The sequence below is a fragment of the Sinocyclocheilus anshuiensis genome, unplaced genomic scaffold (assembly GCF_001515605.1).
Source record: "Sinocyclocheilus anshuiensis isolate Anshui unplaced genomic scaffold, SAMN03320099.WGS_v1.1 scaffold115, whole genome shotgun sequence".
NCBI lineage: Eukaryota > Metazoa > Chordata > Actinopteri > Cypriniformes > Cyprinidae > Sinocyclocheilus > Sinocyclocheilus anshuiensis.
Genome location: NW_015548219.1, coordinates 2,279,917 through 2,300,248, shown reverse-complemented (window position 1 = coordinate 2,300,248; position 20,332 = coordinate 2,279,917). Strand labels below are relative to the sequence as shown.

Below are 20,332 nucleotides of genomic sequence, written 5' to 3'. Positions count from 1 at the left end.
TGTGTTTTGAGTTTTTTGTTGGTTTTATTTTTTCCTCTCTCTTTTTTATGTTCTATATTCTATCATATATTCTTTTTGGTTGTCCTGGTTTTTTTTTTTTTTCCTCTCTCTCTTTGTTTTGTTCTCTTATGTTGTTTTTTTATACGATAAAGTCACAAATGCTTTTTTTTTTTTCTAAATGAATGAATGATTAGAATGACATCTATGATTTTCTCATTTGTATTAAAACAGTGTGCCATCAGTGCACATCTGAGCGAACTGCTCAGCATCCAGCAGTGTGCTGGTGTTTATCTCAGACTGGCAGTGTAGTAATGCAATAGAGCTGCTGTATGCAGAGCTGATGTGAATGGCGTCCTGTGGGAGCTGCGCTAATGAGGGAAGAGCTCTCAGCTCCTGCCCAGGTCAGCTAATGTCTGCTCTTATAGAGCATAATGACCATGGAGAGACTCTTATCTCTGCCTCTTTGCCCGTTTCTCTCTCGTCATCCTCCATCTTCTGCAGAGTCCCGCAATGAAACGAATCTCCTCCAAGTCAATAACACGTTATCTGCAATCGCCCCACCGCACAATGTAAAATAAGAAGACGTATGTATGATCCGTCAATAACATGTTTGTTTTTCCATTAATAAAACGCAAGGAGATCTGAATCTAATTAACAGGGTTTAGGAGGAGTTCCTAATGAACTTTAATGATACAATATAAATCACAGACAGCCTTCCAGATATTTTCATCTGTTATCAATGTCATCGATTCCCAGCAGGCATCTCTTTGCCGAACCGGCCTGCACTTGTGTGGAGGTGGCAACTTGAGCCGCATTGAAGAAGGGTCCAGTGGCACCTCGCCCTGCCCTGCAGATGGTGCTCAGCCTGGCCATGGACTCCAGAGAGGATGGGGACAGCTGGATGGAGGAACAGTGGGAGAAATGGTACAGTAGTGATGCAGCCGTGTCCCCTACACGGCCTTTTTATGCTGCACTTAACTGACCTTGGATCAGCTCGTGTTCTCTGAAATAGGCCAATAGGTAGTTAGGTGTGCATGAAGGAAATAGATGTAGGGTTATGGATAAAACTGAAGGTTTTGTAATTTAATGAGTATATAGTGTTTATTGATCTAAAATTAGGCTTGCTTTGAGTCTTTTGCATGGTACAAAATCATAATCAAAAGATAAAGGAACGACTGTGGTGTGCAAAAAGACATTTATAGTTATGCTAGGTTCATTCGCTTGACTGAATTCATTGTTATCATGTTAAATTGTCTTGTTCATCTTATCTATCTAGAAATGTGGGCGGCTGCACAATTCCAGGTATATAAACAGGAAGCACTGTGAATTTAGTATGTCTGAGTGCTTTTACAGCTTAAATTGTCAGTAAATGGCTAGCTTGCAGATAGAGGGTAAGAATGCTTAAAAACAACTTTATTTCTAAACATCAGGTAGAATAAATAATATTGTCATTAAGCAAGTTCATACAATGTGTTAAAAAAGCATTTACATTTAGGAAAAAACAACAGAAGAATTGTTTGTTTTTGCTTATGCTTTCTTAACAACAGATTTCCATATGCGTAACATACATAATTCTGAATATAACCTTTGATAAGTCTGTAATATTCTTTTATGTAAATTTGTTTATATATAAATATAAATTGATATAAAGGTTTATTAAATAGACAAATTATAAACTTAAAGTTAGCAGAATGCCAACTGATACCTGCAGGATTACATTAAATGACTAAAAGAAACTACTTTAAAACTTTGTTTACATTTATATATCAGGGAGTAATACGCCTAGAAGTTTACAGCATTGCAGTAGTCGACGTGAAGTTATCAGATGAGCAGGAGAGCCTTGCCCTCTCTCTGTGTATGATTGTCTAGCGATGGCCTCGTGGAGAGATGACGTAGTGTGTGTCACTGTCTGCATGGGTGTGCTGGCGCTTTGCAGGTTAACCTATGATATCAGTCTGAATGAATACGAGGATGACGACCTGTCAGAAGTGACAGAAATCACGGATGAGAACGGAATCACTCTCAGCCAGCTCGACCTCAATCCTAAAGTAAGTCTAATAAACTCAAATAAACTTACTGTAGAGATTTTAGTCTGTTTTCATAGCTGGAATTTTGGGGTAAACAAATACATTTTCATACACTCTCAGAAGAAGATACAAACGTTGCCACTGGGGTGGTACCTATCTTTTCAAAAGGTGCACTTTTGTACCTTATTTAAGGGTGCATATTTGTTACTTACAAGTTCGTATTAGCACGTATTAGTACATTTTGAAAAGATACTGCCCCAGTGAAAGATTTTGGACCCATTTTCTAAGAGAGAATCATTTATTTAGGTTATTTTAATTTAAATATATTTACTTGTATATTTAAGCAATATATTTATGTGATTTTCAATACTTATTTATTTATTGGCATATATTTAGCTGAATATATATTGTGGGGTCAGGGTTTACTCTGATTTTTTTGGGAGGTGTGCCAAAGCACCACCTGTACATGCCTATACGGGTTAATTAACATCTGCTCTGAGCCTGTAGCTAATCTCCAGTGGGCTAAAATCCAGCTATGAACTTACAGCTCACTACATTAGACTAGTTGAGTCAAATGTTACACTTAACATTAATTTATTTACAACTTTGAAAAATCATTTTATGTAGAAAACAAAAGATAATGTTAGGCTCTCAGTGTGCATAAAAAGAGCAGCTTGGACATTCTGTAAAACATCTCCTTTTGCTTTCTATGATCAAAACAAAGTCAAACAGGTTTAAAATTACATGATGGTGAGTAAATGTAAATGATGACCAAAAAGTTAACTTTTGCCTGATCTATCCCTTCCATTTTTGACCTCCCTTGTGTCCTCCCTTAATTAAAATGTATTTAAAGAGTATGATTACCGTTAGTAAAGTAATCACAGTTATCTTAATTCAAAAACAGTAGCCATCAACAGGCGGTCCCCACCACAAAGTAAAACGTGTGTGTGGTTTATATATCTCTCCACCCTAAAACCAAACAGTCACTTATCTTTCCATGAGACAGTCTGGAGCTGAGTGAGGAATCATCTGATGGTGCTGAGCTTGGCGAGCTGTTTAGCCCACAGCAAAAATAGATTTCTAGGTCAAAGGAACATCATCAGTTTCCATGTATTGCAGTCCAAATATGTGTAGAGACTGAGTATATCAGTATTCATATGACTATGAGTGAGTGAGGTCACAATAGAGACTGTTGTGTTCAGTGCCAAATTAGCATTAGACATGAACACTGAGGAGAGATTTCAAAGTTAATCCCATCTGTTTATCTTGGATATCATCGTCTAACCATTTAAACTTTTTTTATGTGATTATTCGCATCCTAACATACATTTTCATGTTAGGAAAAACTGTTTACAGACAATAAGGCAGTTTAGCTTAACTGAATGTTATAAATTCTGTGTTAAGGCCAATCGTATTTGACTGTTTATCATGGATATCATCACTTCACCACTTAAACTTCAAAATCCCTCATTTATGATTTCACAACCTCTTCTATGCAATAGTTAGTATCATAGCATAAATGTTTATGCTTAGAAAAGCTGCATTTGAAGGCAATAAAGTAGTTTAGCATAATTGGACAATGTGATTGATCAAAAATCCCTAGTTTATGACTTTGCAACATTTTTATGTGACTATTACTGTCATAACATAAGTGTTTATGTTAAGAAACGCTGTGTTTAGTGACAAGAAGGCAATTTAGTGTAACTGGCTTTGAGTGAATTTATAACGTTCAATCACATCTGCCAATTTGTCATGGATATCATCATCTGACCACTTAAACAAAAATCCATAATTTATGATTTCACTACCCTTTATATGTAATAATTAGCACCACATAACATAATGCTAAGAAAAGCTGTGTTAATAGATAATAAGGCAGTTAGCATAGCATAGCATAATTGGCTTTGACAGAGAGAATTTATAATATTCAGTCACATCTGATGGTTTAACATGATCATTGTCTGATGACTAAAAAATCTCAAATTTATGATTTCAAAACTTTTTTGTGATAATTAGCATTGTAAGTGTTTATGCTAAGAAAACCTGAGTTTCAAGACAAGAAGGCAATTTAGCATAATGGTTTTGACACCGGGAATTCAAAACATGTTCAGTCACATCATGATTTTCATCATCTGACTAAAACAAAAATACCTCTTTTAAGATTTCACTACCCTTATTATGCAATGATTGGCATTATAAGAAAATGTGTCGAAAGACAATGAGGTTCAGCGTAATTGGCTTTGATAGAATTTATAACATGTTCAATAACATCTGACTGTTAGCATGGATATCATTATCTATCTAATATCTAAAATCCTTCATTTTTGATTTCCCAGCCTTTTAATGTGATAACTGACATGGTGTTTATGGTAAGAAGAGCTGCGTTTAAATACAATAAGGCAGTTTAGTGTAATTAAACAAGTTATAATCTCTCTCCTCGTCATTTCTGGGTGTGTTTATTTTGCTTATGTCGCGTGACACGCCTCATTGTTCTCTGGGATTGAATTAGCTTTCCTTACAGCAGCCAGGAAGGGAGCCACAGGCTGATGTCATCACCGCGCTCTGATTGGCTGGCTGCGTCTGACTGCAGCTCATTTGCTCTCGCCTCTAAAGCTCTGCTGCCTGCTCTTCCCAGGATCACATGACTCAGCCGACCAATGGCATGCCGAGGAGCGGCCGGAGGAGGGGGGTGGTGGAGCTGCAGACGGAGATGCTCCACTTGGACCTGATTGATGCAGAAGAGGAGGAAGAGGAGAACGAGAGGCGGCCAGTTGATGCCGTCGATGACAACCACAAGGAAGAGCAGGGCGCAGGGCCGCCTGTCACTCAGCATCAGCTAAAGGATTTCATCCCTGTCGTCGCCATGGATACATACCGGCCCAAGAGACCCACCACCCTGAATCTTTTCCCCCAAGTGCCAAGGACTCAGGTGAGACGGACAGTTTTGGCAGCGGCCTACAGTCTTTAAGAGGCTTGCGATTACGTCCGAGGCAGATGGACGGGGATTAGAAATTGTTTTACAGTATAAGTGATGATTTCCATACTGCACAAACAGGATCTCGAGCCGTTCCCCTGGGGGGATGGCATGTATTTTTCAGTGTGTATGCAAATCGGTGGCATGTAGCGTTCGGGTTTCTTTGATACTCCCGGCCGGTGATGCTGATGACGTTTCCTGTTTGCGAGCTCCCGCTCAGCCCACCTGCTATGAATCACTGCTGTCCGCCCTCCGTGTGTAATGCAATCCGACAAGAAAGAGCAAGAGTGGATCGTTACTGTTGACCTGTGAGGGTCAAACAGCAGGGGGCGGCACTTTATTGTGCCGATTTGAACAAAATATAATGAGGTGGGATGTCATATGTGGCGCTGTTTTTGAATGGGTTGTGACTGACCTTTTTGGGATAGCTACTGTAGATAACTTGTTGATCTATATATCATGTTAGACGAGACTGGGGCATGTTGTCACAGTTTTTACTCCTTGGAGTATTTCTAAGCTTCATTAGTTAACATTTCCAACATTACTGTCCTGGAAAAAGACATTGTGTGACAACATTCCCCAATGGAAAAGCAACATACTCTGACCTGACATTTATAAGAGTAGTTTTATGATGTTCAGAAATATGATGATACTGGAATTTTAGTTGTGACAACTAAGCCCTGATCTCCATTATGCATTTCTGAAGCACTAAAATTAGGTGTTATATGACAAAATGTTTTGAGCTCTTTAATTAACTACAGTTTGCCCTTAATATTAAATGTCCCAATTTATTATATTTTACAAAACACACTTTTAAATGTCAATAATGATAATTACAGACATTATAAATGTGTTAAAATGTATTATTATTACTGCACATAATCTAACCTAGTGTTGTTATTTTTAAATCAAAGTAAAACTATTAAAAATAGTTTGTGGTAATTGAAATGAAGCTAAAATCAAATAATATATATATAAACACTGATATTACTTTAGTCTTTAAGAGTCCTCTCTCTCTGAATTTTGAAGTGCATCATGGGTAATGAGGCTAAGGAAACTAAATGATTTAAGTAATGGCCCAGCACTGATCTCCTGAAAAGACTTCCAACCCAGACTGTACTGAACTTAAAATTACCTTTTCAATTTTCTCTGTTACTGCAATAGGATTTGGTTACGCTGCTTGCTGTAATTTCCTATATTGCCCCGAGTTTTATCAAAAAGACATTTATAATTATAAATATTCTAGATATAATGGTTATATGCGTATTTTCAACTCAGTTTAAATGCATAAATAAATACTGTCTCTGAATCATTTACTCACCCTCATGTCAATCCAAACAAAGGGAGATATTTTGTTTAATGTTCCAGCTGCACTATAATGTATATTAAAAGTGTCAAAAAAGTACTTTATTCCAGATCTTCTGAAGGCAAACAAAAAACACAAATCTCATTCTTGATTTAATACAGGTCAATAAAGTTTTGGAATGATACGAGGACGAGTAAATGATGAAAGAATGTTTATCACTTTAACCTGTGCTGAGCTAAAAATGCACATTTAACACAATGCAGTTGTTCTGCAGTAGTTGGATAACAATATTTACCATCTTATAGCATTTGTGCTGGCCAGTCCAGTGTCCCGAATTCCCAAATCACTGGATATATTAAAACCGATGGTCTTTATAATTAAGACTTGCAAAACCCAGTTTGCATTATATCTAATTATTTTGCCAACTGGTTATTATGAAGTTGACAGTTGCTTGTGTGAAAAAAATAAAATAAAAACAGCTTTTGCTTGAATATTTGAGCACATTGAATCATATCCAGGTCGGCAGACCGTTTTACAACCAGAGAACATGGTGGATGACTGTAAATATGCTTCCCTGTCTTTAATCTTATAATCTTGGCTTGTTGAATCTCTCCACGTCTGCAGCATTGGCACAGCCGCTGGGCTCAAAGGGCATTTGAGGAATTAGCAAAGAGCTTTTCTACAGAAAGTGAACAGAGTTATTGGGTAATACAAGTAAAACCGCGAGAAGTCTGCTCTAAAAATATCTACATTGTGACGGAAATATTTCAGCTAGCAAGCTAGAGGCCAGGGTGTTGGCTGAAACCCTCAGAATCAATGTGAAGCACTACTGACAACCAATTTCTATTACTTCTGTAATCTGACACATTTTTAAGTGAAATGGGATATTCAGCCATTAAAAATGTAAAGACTTGATTTTACGAGGAAATATAATTTTTTTAATTTCATGGCATACCTGAATGGAATTGGATGGCATCCAGAAAGGAAGGTCGTTTTAGATGCGGAGCAAGTTATTTTTTTGTTGAAAGACTGTAAATAGCGTAATTAAAGGGATAGTTCACCCAAACATGAAAATTCTGTCATAATTACTCACCCTCATGTCGTTCTAAACCTGTAAAGGAGATCGGTAAAATAATCCATGTGACATCAGGGGTTCAACCGTAATATTACGAAGCTACGAGAATACTTTTTCTATGCAAAGAAAACAAAAATAACGAATTTATTCAACAATTCACGCGGATACGTTGTTTTCGTTCAAATCAAAGCATAAACAACGTAAAAACGTATCCGTGTGAGGCTGCTGACACAGAATAGCATACGCTGTTTAAGTTCAGTGGATACTCTCCAAAATGGCACCAGGGGGACGCGAAGGAGACGAATTGTTGAATGAAGTCGTTATTTTTGTTTTCTTTGCATATAAAAAGTATTCTCGTAGCTTCGTAAAATTACCGTTGAACCCCTGATGTCACATGGATTATTTTACCGATCTCCTTGCTACGTTTCTGGACCTTGATCGTGGTAATTACATTGCTGTCTATGGGAGGGTCAGACAGCTCTCAGAATTCACCAAAAATATCTTAATTTGTGTTCCGAAGATGAACAGAGGTCTTATGGGTTTAGAACAACATGAGGGTGAGTAATTAATGACAGAATTTTCATTTATGGGTGAACTATCCCTTTAAAACATGCTGCCATTTTGTTTGGTTTAAAGACTTGATTAAATGAATTAACGTTCATTTTTTATCTTTTGTTGACATTTTCTATTGAAGCTGTATGTTTGGGCAGAAGTAGTCCCTTTAAAAAATAGAGAATTACCTTTTTTATGTTATTAAGTTTATGTTATTAGCTTTATAGACATTCCTACACTAGAAAGCATCTGATTGGACAAAACAATGTAGTGCAGGATGAGTCATCAATATTTTACAACCATGAATATGTATTTTAAATCTGCTAAAGTATTTACTTTTAGGAGTATATTAGAATTCAGATAACGCTATATATGACATTAGCATATAGATAACTGTGTATATTTACATTTACATTTAGTCATTTAGCAGATGCTTTTATCCAAAGCGACTTACAAATGAGGACAATGGAAGCAATAAAATTCAACAAAAGAGCAATGATATACAAGTGCTATAACAAGTCTCAGTTAGCTAAACGCAGTACACGTAGCAAGGGTTTTTTAAATAATATAATAAATAAAAAAGAAAACAGATAGAATAGAGCAAGCTAGTGTTGAATGTCTTTTTTGCTTTTGTTAATTGTATAATAAATGAAAAGAAAACAGATAGAATACAAAAAGATTAGAAAGCAAGTGTTAGTTTTTTTTTTTTAAGAATAGAATTAGAATAGAGAGTGCTAGAGTTAGAGGGTCAAATAAAGATGGAAGAGATGTGTTTTTAGCCGATTCTTGAAGATGGCAAGAATTGAAGATTGAAGATTGAGTTAGGCAGGTCATTCCACCAGGAGGGAACATTTAATTTAAAAGTCAGAAAATTAAAAAAAAACATAACATAAATAAAAACATAACATAGTCAAAGTGTATATAGCATATAGATAACAGTATATATAACTGTCAATTCTTTGAGATGCTTTTCTCAAATTTCAATGTCACATTTTTTTTCCTGCAGAGATAAAGATTACTTAGTTTCTAATCTGATACAGTAATAGACTGAGACAGGCTCCGATTAATAAACTAGATAGCAATGAACTGTGGGGATCGAGTTTCTCCCATCTGGTTTCTTTCCTCATACCGTTTTTAGTGTCACTAAATAAGAGCATCATATTAGCCATCTGTGTCTTCCTACTCCGTCACGAACACCACTGTGTGTTCCTATCTACCCCCACACTTACGCACACACTGACACTCTCTCACGCATGCCAATTCCTGCATCATCGATGGGCGCGTTGCTATGGCAACATAGGAGTGTCAGTGTTAAAGGTGCATTATAGCAGCGTGGTCAATTGGTGAGTCAGCGTCAGGAAAGAGCAGTAAATCTATCGGTCAGATTGCTCTTCCTGTAACTCTCTCTCCTTTTATGGATTGTTGTCAAGTACAGTTTCTGTTTCTTTTCACTATAGAAAAGCTCTTAAAATGTGGTGACAATGAGTAATGCTGACAAAATCACATGATTTATCCAAGATGGAGGGATGTACACGTGTCAGTTTTAGGTTTTTTTAAATCATATTTAGTTACATATATTTTTTGTAAGTGTTAATCTCAACAATATTGGTCTAAATCTCTCAGCATTTTGTTTATTAAAATCTATCCCTCATTCATTTTACTTTAAATGCAGGACACAATAAATAACAATTCCTTTGGTGAGAAAGAACGGAGGAAAGAAAAGAAAACCCATTCTTCATCACCACACATTAAGGGTGAGTAATGGCCATGCACACCACACAAATTAACATGTCTGAAGAATTTCTGAGACTTGAATTTTCCAAACAAGTAATTTTTCATAATCACCTTTATGCATTAGAGGAACTACCATAAATGAAAGAAATACAAGTTGTAGGTGTATTGTTGTTCATAATTGTAGGTGTTTTTGTAGTATTCGCTTCCATGGAATGAAAATGTGTTTGTGTTGTAATTAACTTAATGGGATTTTCATCAATCTACTTACCCAGAGAGTTCATCAGATTTCATTTGTGTCCAACTCTCCTAGTATGAAAAAAGGCTTGGATACTGTAAAGCTAATGTGTTTAATTTTGGTTGAAATACATTTATGAGTTTAAATACTATGGCTTTGTCCCAATTTGGATGGGTTCACTATATACTAACATGATATGCTTCCCTGATGATGGGAAATGTGCATTTGGCATATGTAAGTATTAGCACTTACCTAAATGCTGTATGAAATGAAAATTCACACTATTTTACAAACCCATGTTTTTGATCTTATTGTGAAATTAACAATTCATGCATGTTTGACTTTTCTCTTTTTTTCTTCTCATATTGCCTTGTAATTCTTAATCAAAATGTCATAACTGGATGTTTTTCTGGTGACAAACTTCTCCAATTAAGATCTGCCACCATCCAAACGATGGATTGAAATAAGTAGAAAAAGAAATATTTTCTTTTTCGATAATGTGTTTCACTAGAATGTACATCACAATATGGATGAAAATACTGTCGCTACTTCCATTGCAATACGATTTTAAAATTCATTACTATTTAAATTTTACGTTTATACATTTGGTGCTGAGGAAGCTTTAATCTCATATTATTTGCTGGTACCTTTCTTCAGTTGACAAAATGACACTTCAACCCCATATTTTATACCATATATCATATATTCATTCACCTTCTATATTAGTTTAAAAGTCATCAAGATTGATTACTTCTTGTTCAGAGTGAAACTTAGCATTTTGCATGACTTTTAATATGGCATTGACTGACATTTTTACATAATTCTCTTCAGATGTGTTCCTCCATTAGGCTTATTGCCTAATGTATAATCTTCTGTGTGTGCGAAACAGGAGATCCGGCGGCCAAACCTGAGCAGGTTAGCCTGACCGATGGGGACAAAGTTCAGGCCAGGGTGGACACCAAACCACGGGGCCTTGCCTCCTCCACGAACAAAGCCTCCGCCTTTCACACCAAGAAGAAGGACAAGTTTTCTGAGTCTTTGAACAACCCCAATGTGGTGGTGCCCCTCACGCAGACGGTCATGAGGGAAAAATCCACGGAAGTGACCCTGATAGAGGGTGTCCTTGACATGCCGACCATTTGCAAGGAAAAAGCCCGGTATCACACTGCCAGCAGCTATCGGGAACAAGTGCAGTATCCTGCGGAGAATGAAGGTACGTGTGACCAGTTGGTCGACAAAAACAAGGACTTTCACATTTCGGAAGGAAATGCAACAGAGGAGATCCACCTCACGCCAGTCAACAGTGAACAAGAGCGACCATTTCTGTCCCAGAGCAGCGACAGCAACCGCATGTCCATTAGTTCGGACACGGAGCTTCCTCCCCTTCACTACTACCCATCGGCGGGTTGTCCGAACCCCTCCATTAGCGAGGAGGATGAGGTGTACCCACCCACGCCCCCATGCCGGACTGTCAGCCTCAGTGATGCGGGGGACGCAAGTAAGTGGGCTGAAACCCACAAGCCTAAAGTGGCGAAGGAGGACACAGGGAACTTAAAGGCGGTGGCGGTCAGCACGGATGCTTCAGGACTGACTTATGACTCAGTTAAGTACACCCTGGTGGTGGATGAGCATGCTAAGCTCGAGCTAGTGAGTATTAAGGACTGCTACAAACGATACGAAAGTGACAGTGACAATACCGTCTACGAGTCTGCTATCGACGAGGATGAGGAGGATCAGGAAGTGGATGAAGAGGAGGAAGAGTCAGGAGGGAGGGGTATGAGGAGAGACACTTCCTGTTTGTCTGCAGACTCCACCACAGACACCACCTCAGACATGCCCCGTTCCCGCAAGTTCATGAACATCTTTGTGAATGGACTGTCACGTTTCTCTGGTGAGTAATAAGAGTTGATTTGGAATTTGGAAAATAATAATAAATTTAGAATTTATTTGTAAAAAAATTTATTCATTTTCTTAACATAGGGGTTGTTGCAAATGTGCACAGATCTTAATTATTTAAGTACTCTAAAATCCATTTAGCCATTTCTTGAGGCTGCTGTGGTATATCGGCTACTTTTGACCGTGAAACACTATCATTGTCCACAATGCCTAGTTTATGAGTTTATTTTTTGGCTTCCGATATGTTACAATAAACTTGAAAAATAAAAAAAATACATCTGATACAGAAATGTATCCAAGATCAATTTAAAGTGGCAGTTGTGCAGCAAAAAGAGCCATGTGCTCCCAGTAGATGGTTTTATCTCATAACCTGTCCTATAAAGGGGTTGAACATGCAATATAATTCAGAAAAAAATTTATGGCTTATACATTTATAAAAATTAGTTCTTCATGTAAAGCTAAACATCCATTAACCTTATATATTCAGTGGATACACCAAATGAAGGCAAGGGCGGTGTGAAAAAGGCTCAGAAGGAATGGCAAAGTGCCAAGGGTTGAACCTTGTGGCACCCCTTCAGTAATACATCTGCCAAGGCTTTGCAAGAACTACAGATTTTCCTCATTAATTGGTTTGCTAATATCAGACCCACCTTTCACCAGCCAGGATCAAGATGATGAAATTCAGCCAGCAGTTCCTACCCAAATTTGTCTCAATCCTTTGTTGTGACAATGAACGTTTGTTCTCCCACTCAGGTGCTGAGTTTGGATTCTTCTCCTGTGTTATTAATGGAGAAGAAAGAGAACAGAGCCACAGAGCAGTGTTCAGGTAAGGATTCGATCAAATCCTTGATACACTATTAAAAAAAAAAAGATGGAAAGTAACCAAGTGACTTAAAATAGATATTGAAACATATCCCAGCCAAGAAAGTTTCAGGCCTTTTTAAAATTAAGCCTATTTTTGGGACCATTATTGTTATTTATTTTTCTGCTTTTTTTACATTCTTTTTTTGACAGTTACGCAAACAAAACATACTGCAATACATTTTTACTGTATTTGTTTGTTATTATTATATTTTTAATGTGCTAAATTGTCATGAAAATAATGTCACAATGCAACTAAAATAACTGTCCTAAAAAAGTCTACATTTTATTTTGTGAAATTCACCTAAATACAAACTACAGTGAAACCAGACGACAGCCCTAAAAAAAGAGTACTACGACATATCTTACTATACAAATACAATCTTAAAAATAAAGGTGCTTCACAATGCCATAGAAGAAACTTTTTGTCTAAATGGTTCCATAAAGAACCTTTAACATCTGAAGAACCTTTCTGTTTCACAAAAGGTTTTTTGTGGCAAAAGAAGGTTCTTCAGATTATAAAAAGGTAAGAAAGAGATGGTTCCGAGTTTGTTCAGAGAGACACTCTACTCATGGGTGGTACCCTAAACCACTTTTTTCTTTTCTGTTTTTTTTTTTTACCTGAGCATTCTTAATTTTGGCTTGTTTACAGGTTTATTCCTCGCCATGATGATGAGTTGGAGATGGAGGCGGATGACCCCTTATTGGTTGAGGTGCAGGCCGAGGATCTTTGGTGCGAGGCCTACAACATGCGCACTGGATCCAGCGGCATCTTCCCTGCATTTTATGCCGTCAAGGTGACAAAGGATGAACTTGTTAAAGGTAAGTCTTGGCTTTGCTATAGTATTTTAAGTATCTGAGCTTTTGTTTCTTGTACATTGAGGAATAATGGCCTTCTCTGTCTGCTGTGATTTATTCAGAGGTCAAAGGTGACTGGATGGACAAATTCTGGGTAAAATTCCTTGGTTCTGTTCAAGTGCCGTATCACAAAGGGAATGATGTGCTTTGTGCCGCCATGCACAAGGTATACTAATCCATTTTTGCATTATAATTCTGCCTTGGATTTCCATATATTTCCATAATAACTACAATGACATGATGTTGTTCATATTTAATCTGAAGTTCATATGCAATCTGATTATGTCAACAGATAGCATCAAACAGACGAACAACAATGCAGTTCAGCCCCCCTTCACCTTGCATTCTGGAAATCAACACAAGAGGAGTGAAAATCATTGTTCAAGATGACTGTCGGACTTCTGGAAGGGTTTGTATACTGCATTCTTCTTAAAAAAAATAAGCACAAGGGTCATTCCTGTCATGCAGTACCTTTTCAAACCTCAAACGTTTAAAAAAAAAATCGTTGTTATTTTATAATTTACGGAAGTAATTCAATAAGGCTTGAGGGTGTCAATTTACTTTAATAAAAATTGATGATGATATGAAATAGCATAGTGGGAATTCATAAAAATTTATATTTGAACTCAAGGTCAAATAATTCCTTCTGCCTTGGCTTCATATTTTGGCTAGATGTTGCCACCATAAGGCTCTTTCACTCAACTGTGCTCTGTGACGCAACATATTCAGTCCCACAGTTATGAAATGAAGCATCTTAAGACCGAATGGTAATCTGTAGCCATAATGTGGGGGGATCTCGCCCCCTAAGCCCCTGTGAGTGAATTAGTGAACGTGCTCAGTGATGTAAATCACAGGGTTCAGGAGTTAAGCACACATACTACGACGACCTCGCACCACACTGACATCATGTGGCTGCAGCTTACACTAATGTGTTTCAATCCCTGCTGCTGATTAGACCACTCAGTCTTTCTTTCCATATTTTACAGGGTGAGAAGTGCTTTCACTTTTTTCAGTTGAAAAACATCTCCTTCTGTGGGTGCCATCCGAAAAACAAGAAGTGAGTTTGAACAGAAAATCATGGTTTCTCTCAAAATGCTATTATTAGGTCCTTTCTGTCAATTTTGACTAGTTCTCAAGTGAAAATAAGTGAATTAGGGGTTAAATAAATGTATAAAATACTTGAAATTTTAATATTCATTTTAATAAATTTAATAATATTTAATAAATGTTGAAAACAGTTGTGCTGCCTAATATTTTTTGTTGACATGTTCTCAGGGCTCTTTGATGAATAGATTCTTAATGAATCTTAATAAATTTAGATGAATAACATTCTTAATTTGGGACTGAGAGTTTGTGGTCACTTATTTAAAGCTGTAAATACAATAACTCAACGTTTACCCATCTACAATGCCCCCTACAGGGAAAAAGAGAACATACAAAAACAACAATAAAGCCACATTCTTGACAGTAAATACTCCATCATTTGTTTTTTCAGGTATTTTGGAGTAATAACGAAACATCCAGCATACCAGAGATTTGCCTGTCATGTGTTCTTCTCAGATGATACAACCACGAAACTGGCTGAATCTATAGGGTGAGTTGTTCTCTAGTCATTTAAAGTTCCCGCAAACACAATTTTCTTTTTTGATTTACTGTTGAAACACTAACTCAAATATTTAGGAACATATTCTACTCATTTAACATACTGCCTTTTTGCATATTGCTGTATACAGAAATACATATACAGTAGTATACATAATTATTTGCTAGTTAGTTGCAGGGCATATCATCTTCAATGTAGTAAGCCATTTGATTAGACAATAAATAAATATAAATTTAATTGGACAAAAAAAGTAATTACTTATTAATTTTATGGTCCATTTTCCCAGAAAGAGAGATTTTTTACATAATCTTTTGTCAAAAGTCAGCTTTTAGTTGTATGCTAACATACAGATAATCTCAGGGCTAATAGATATGAACTAAGGACCACAAAATGTTGATTTTCATTTTGTGAGAAGATGGATCTTTTTGCTAATTGGATTAAAATAGTAGAATCTTTCTGTTGATTGGTCAAAAAAGAGAATAGAGTGCAACAGTGCCTTTCCACTTTTCAATTTTCACATAGTGAAATGAACTAAACCAGCCAGTTACAAGGTGAATCACATTGTTAAAAAATTTGATTTGAAGCCAAGCCAAGAAGTATTTAAAAATTGGATCAAAATCAAAGGTGCAAGACTATGTGGCTTTAGTGAGGGGAATGAACTACAATCCCATGAAGCATTACGAATGACAATCAAATTAAAAACAATAGGCCTAGAGAAATAAAAAATATTGATTTTAAAATGTTGACTTCATATGAAGATAAGTAGTTTGAGAGCACAGGAAGACTGTACTACTTTTGGTGCAATTTGTCGCTAATCTCTGATTGGAAGAGATTCTCTGAAGAATCATGGGTAATGTAGTTTTTCACCAGGAATTCTGTTGTTAAATATGATTAAGAAACAAGTTAAAATTATGCAGGCTGATGGCTTTAACAAAAGCGTATACCAGCGATTAACAACAACATAGCTTAAAGTAGGTCTCTCTTTAATGGTTTATAAGTTATCGTTAAAAATCAACTCCCCGAGAAAATGAATGGAATTTTTACTTTCAAAACCTGGTTCTGTTCCTGAGTCAATTTTTTGAAAGCACAAATAAAAGCAAAACTCATTCTACATCTAAAAATCACATCTAGACCTTCCCAAAATACAATTAAAATATGACTTTAGTGCATATAATATAGATATGTATATAAAAAATACTTTTGTTTTTACAGGAAAGCTTTTCAGCAGTTCTACAAAGAACATATGGAATATTCCTGTCCGACAGAAGACATCTTCCTCGAATGACCTTCAGTCTATTCATATTTTTCCATTATCACATACTATATGAGGTGTCGCATGATGGTGGTTTTGAGCCTCTTTGTAACGTGTTAAGTTGATGATATAATGTTGATGTCTATTTTAGACAAATGTTAAAATCGAAAACAGATATCAGCTACGGCGCAACTACTTTCACATTGTACAACTCGAGTATTACTGACTGGTATAAAGCCTTAAGAAGTTTAATAACAAAAAAAATGTTTGATGTGACTTGTAAAAATCATTTGTGCGAAGTTTGGTTTTGAATTAATTCGAAGCACAATGTTTGATGGATGAAACAACATAAGACAGAAAGGAGATCTTAAAACAACTGTATGTAAGTTTTTTACCTTGAAATATCAGTTTCAAAATCTTCCAGATGGCTCACTTAATCTGAGGCGAATGGTTCTGATTCTTTCCCGCGCTCCTCCACAAACGCCTGGGAGTTTGGTAAGCAGGTACGAAATAGGCGAAAAGGGCGGATTGCTTTACGGCAGCAACAAATGCTCGTGTACAGCTGTTGACTGTAATTACGACAGCGAATTTCACTCTTTTAACTGTAGGGGGCTCCAAAGTCGCATAAATACGCATACAGTTGCTTTAAAGCTAGACTGGATCCCAAAATCAAAGTTTATCTGAAACCAAAGCTTTACTGGGCCATGTCCTTCTTCACTCAGAATGGAAGAACCATGTAATTGAATGCAGCCCAGACTGTCCATCTAGTGTCCCACTATGCGAAACCCCAGGTTAAAGACCACTTTCCAATGTTTCTCACATCGTTTTGAAAGGGTGGTTAGCGCCGCTTTGAACCCAAGGTTATGAAACCGTGATCCAGAGCATTGCTGTGCCACAATTTCAAGTGTTGTATGTTAAATAGGGTAATTGCTGCTGTTTATCTTCAGTCACTTGCGCACTACAGAGTCTCACAAATACAATATGGCATTCATGCTCCGTCTGTTAATGCTTTTTGTTTTTGGCTCTCGTATTTAATGTTTATGTGTGCTTATATTCCCATGTGTTGCTCTGTTAAACAGAGCGTAGTCTGGGTTTATTCGCATTCTGCTTCAATCTCAGTATCCCTGACGTATGTAGCTGTGAAAACCAAATAATTTTATTTTCTTTTTACATAATATATAAGATATCTTATTTATAATTATATTGAAATGGAAAGATCATAAAATATATTATTCTGGCACTTGAAAATATATACGGAGAGGACATATATGGTGCTGAGGAATACGGCTGTCTGGTTATGAAAAGTTTGTGCTTTCTCAATTTTTTCCCCCCAGATACAAAAAGAAAGGTTTTAAAGCCAAGGCCTAAAATGGACCCATCTTCACCAGTCCTTTCAAAATGGCACATCCTCACAGCATGTGCATACCTAATATGCAATATTCACTAAACAAGCAAAGTTTTCATTGAATAGATCAACAAGCCAAATGGTTTTCCGTAGAACAGTTTTGAAGATGTTTTGCGTGGTATGGCCATTTTGAAAGGTGGTATTCAGTTAATAGGACCATTTGTGTCTGCAAAAAATATCTGCGAACCGATCCTGCAAAATCACAAGTTGTGCCTATTTAATTTATCACTGTACATTGTTTTGTTTTGCTTTTTGAATGATCATATGTCTTCTGTGGAACCCATAAAGTTAAATCCTATTTGTAAATGGATTGTCCTGGAGTGTAATTATTAAAAGTGTGTGTGTGTGTGTGTGTGTGTGTGTGTGTGTGTGTGATTCACATATTGTGAAATATAATTACAACTTTAAATAATTGTTTTGCATTTTAATGTTTTAAAATGTGATTTATTCCTGTGTTGCAAAACTGAATTTTCAGCATCATTACTCCAGTCTTCAGTGTCACATGATCTTTCAGAAATCATTCTAATACACTGATTTGGTGCTTAAAAAATGATCAGTGTTGAAAATTTCAAGTTTTACATTTATTGTAAACATATATATTTGTAACAATGTAAAAGTCAAAAGATCTTAACTTTTTAAAGCATTCTTCCTGAATAAAAGTTAATGTAATCTTTTTTAAATATTACTGATTTTACTTATGTTTGTTTAGTTAAACTAAATTTTATATATACCTTATTGCACTCAAATATTCTTTGGGTTAAGTTCATCACAGACCAGTTACCCTACTACTGAATGTTTATTTTATGCAACAGTCATATAAACAATAAGTTAATATAAAATAATTGTCATTTCAGACAATATGGCTGTCCAATTTATTTATTTATTTTTGCTTCAGCAACAGAAGTAGTTGGGTTACAGAGACGCCCACAGAACTAGAAAGTAGTGAATACAGACAGCATACATCAGCACTATTGAAACGCCACTTTTCTAATCAAATTAGTGAACCTGCACTAACAGTTGTCTAAAAAAAATCATAAAGATGCTAGCAAGCAGGTCTGCATGTTAATTCTCAGAAGAGTCAGTCTCCTCTGTAGAACCGTTGCTCTCCATTTCGATCCTCTTGCGTTGGTGCAGGGACTTGCGCGGTGAGGCCTTCTTGGACATTTCCTTCTGTCCCACGGCGCTGCTGCTGCTATTGTTGGACGTCGGGCTGATGGCGACTTGAGCTATGCTGGAAGAATCACAGAAACATGTTGTCAAATGCAAGTACATTAGCTTTAATAAAAGTGTTAAATATAAAAAAGACTGTTAGCAAGCTCTCCGTCTTTTAATAACACACGGTTTATAGTTAACCAGCAAGTGACTGTAATATACTCTTTGAGCAAGTCCGTCTCTCTCACAGTCTCTCCAGCTCCTGGTCCATCTCTGGATCAATCAGCAGGTCCAATTTATTGGGAAGAGCACCTGATAAATAAATGGCACAAGATAAAGCATTCAGTTTATATTTCGAATTAATAAAAGTTACAAGTATTCAGAAATACATTTAAGCATCATCTAATGCTCACCGATGTCTTGGTTTACTCCCTCATGTTTGGCCAAGGCATCAGGAAGCCATAGAAAGACACTCGCTGACTGCTCTCTAAGATCTCCTTAATGGCAACAGTGGAAGGAAACCTGGGAAAATTAAATCACTATCATATTCTAGTAGTAAAGATGGCTATAGTGGGTGCTATTAAATTTAGTGATAAACAAGTTACTACATAAGCATACTATTATAATTGTATTTAAATATAGATGGAATCAATCAAATGTAATTTAAATATAATTAGATATTTAAAGGTCACATATTATTCACCGTTCTGGAGTTTTATTTTAGGTTTTGATGTCCTTAAGAATATATATTTGCGGTATAAGTACCAAAAACCATCTATTTACAGCTCCTTTCTCAGGAGCTCTGCTTTCAACAGGTCGATTTTGGCCTGTATAATTAATATTCATGAGCCTCTCTTCTGATTGGCCTGTTGTTTTCTGAGTGACGCACAGCCAGGCCAACCACAGGTAACTAGGTTCATGTATGCTGTAGCCTGCTATGGCAAACAGAAAAATAGAAACACCTGTAATGATGGCCACTGCTGAGGGAAATGTTTTCCGGCCTTACATGTTTGAGCCGGACTCAGACCCTGAAGCGAGCGTTTTCTCGACATGTTTCCATGTTGTTGTTGCTCAGCAATGGCATGGATGCAATGTTTTCTGGGGGTTTGGCAAAAGGAGGGTGAGACGATGGGCAGTGCTCGGGGTGGTGACTGAGGCCAGTGACTGAGTAGTTCTGACGTCACCATTTTACGGAAGTCACAATAAAAGCCAGGAAATTTCAGTTTTGACAATATGGGACCTTTAAATATAAATCGAATATAATTAAAAAATAAATTGCAAATTCAAAAGTAATAAAATAACTGTTGAAATTATTTTGACTATTTTTAAAAAATCTATAATTGTGTGTGTGTATATATATATATATATATATATATATATATATATATATATATATTAGTAT

At 36.4% G+C, this 20,332-nt stretch overlaps 1 protein-coding gene and 1 pseudogene across 1 annotated transcript; one reads left to right on the top strand and one right to left on the bottom strand.

Annotated features, from left to right (window-relative positions):
- The first annotated feature begins 853 nt into the window (after positions 1 to 853).
- Positions 854 to 18,093, top strand: mapk8ip1a (mitogen-activated protein kinase 8 interacting protein 1a). The gene is made up of 12 exons (XM_016441139.1): positions 854 to 924; positions 1,937 to 2,048; positions 4,663 to 4,956; positions 9,607 to 9,688; positions 10,793 to 11,794; positions 12,553 to 12,625; positions 13,313 to 13,482; positions 13,581 to 13,684; positions 13,811 to 13,927; positions 14,505 to 14,575; positions 15,014 to 15,112; positions 16,334 to 18,093. The coding sequence occupies exons 1-12, from the start codon at positions 854 to 856 to the stop codon at positions 16,404 to 16,406; spliced, it is 2,268 nt and encodes a 755-aa protein (XP_016296625.1). The 3' UTR covers positions 16,407 to 18,093.
- A 747-nt stretch (positions 18,094 to 18,840) lies between these two features.
- Positions 18,841 to 20,332, bottom strand: part of LOC107654102 (UPF0705 protein C11orf49 homolog) — a 3,447-nt pseudogene continuing 1,955 nt past the window's right edge.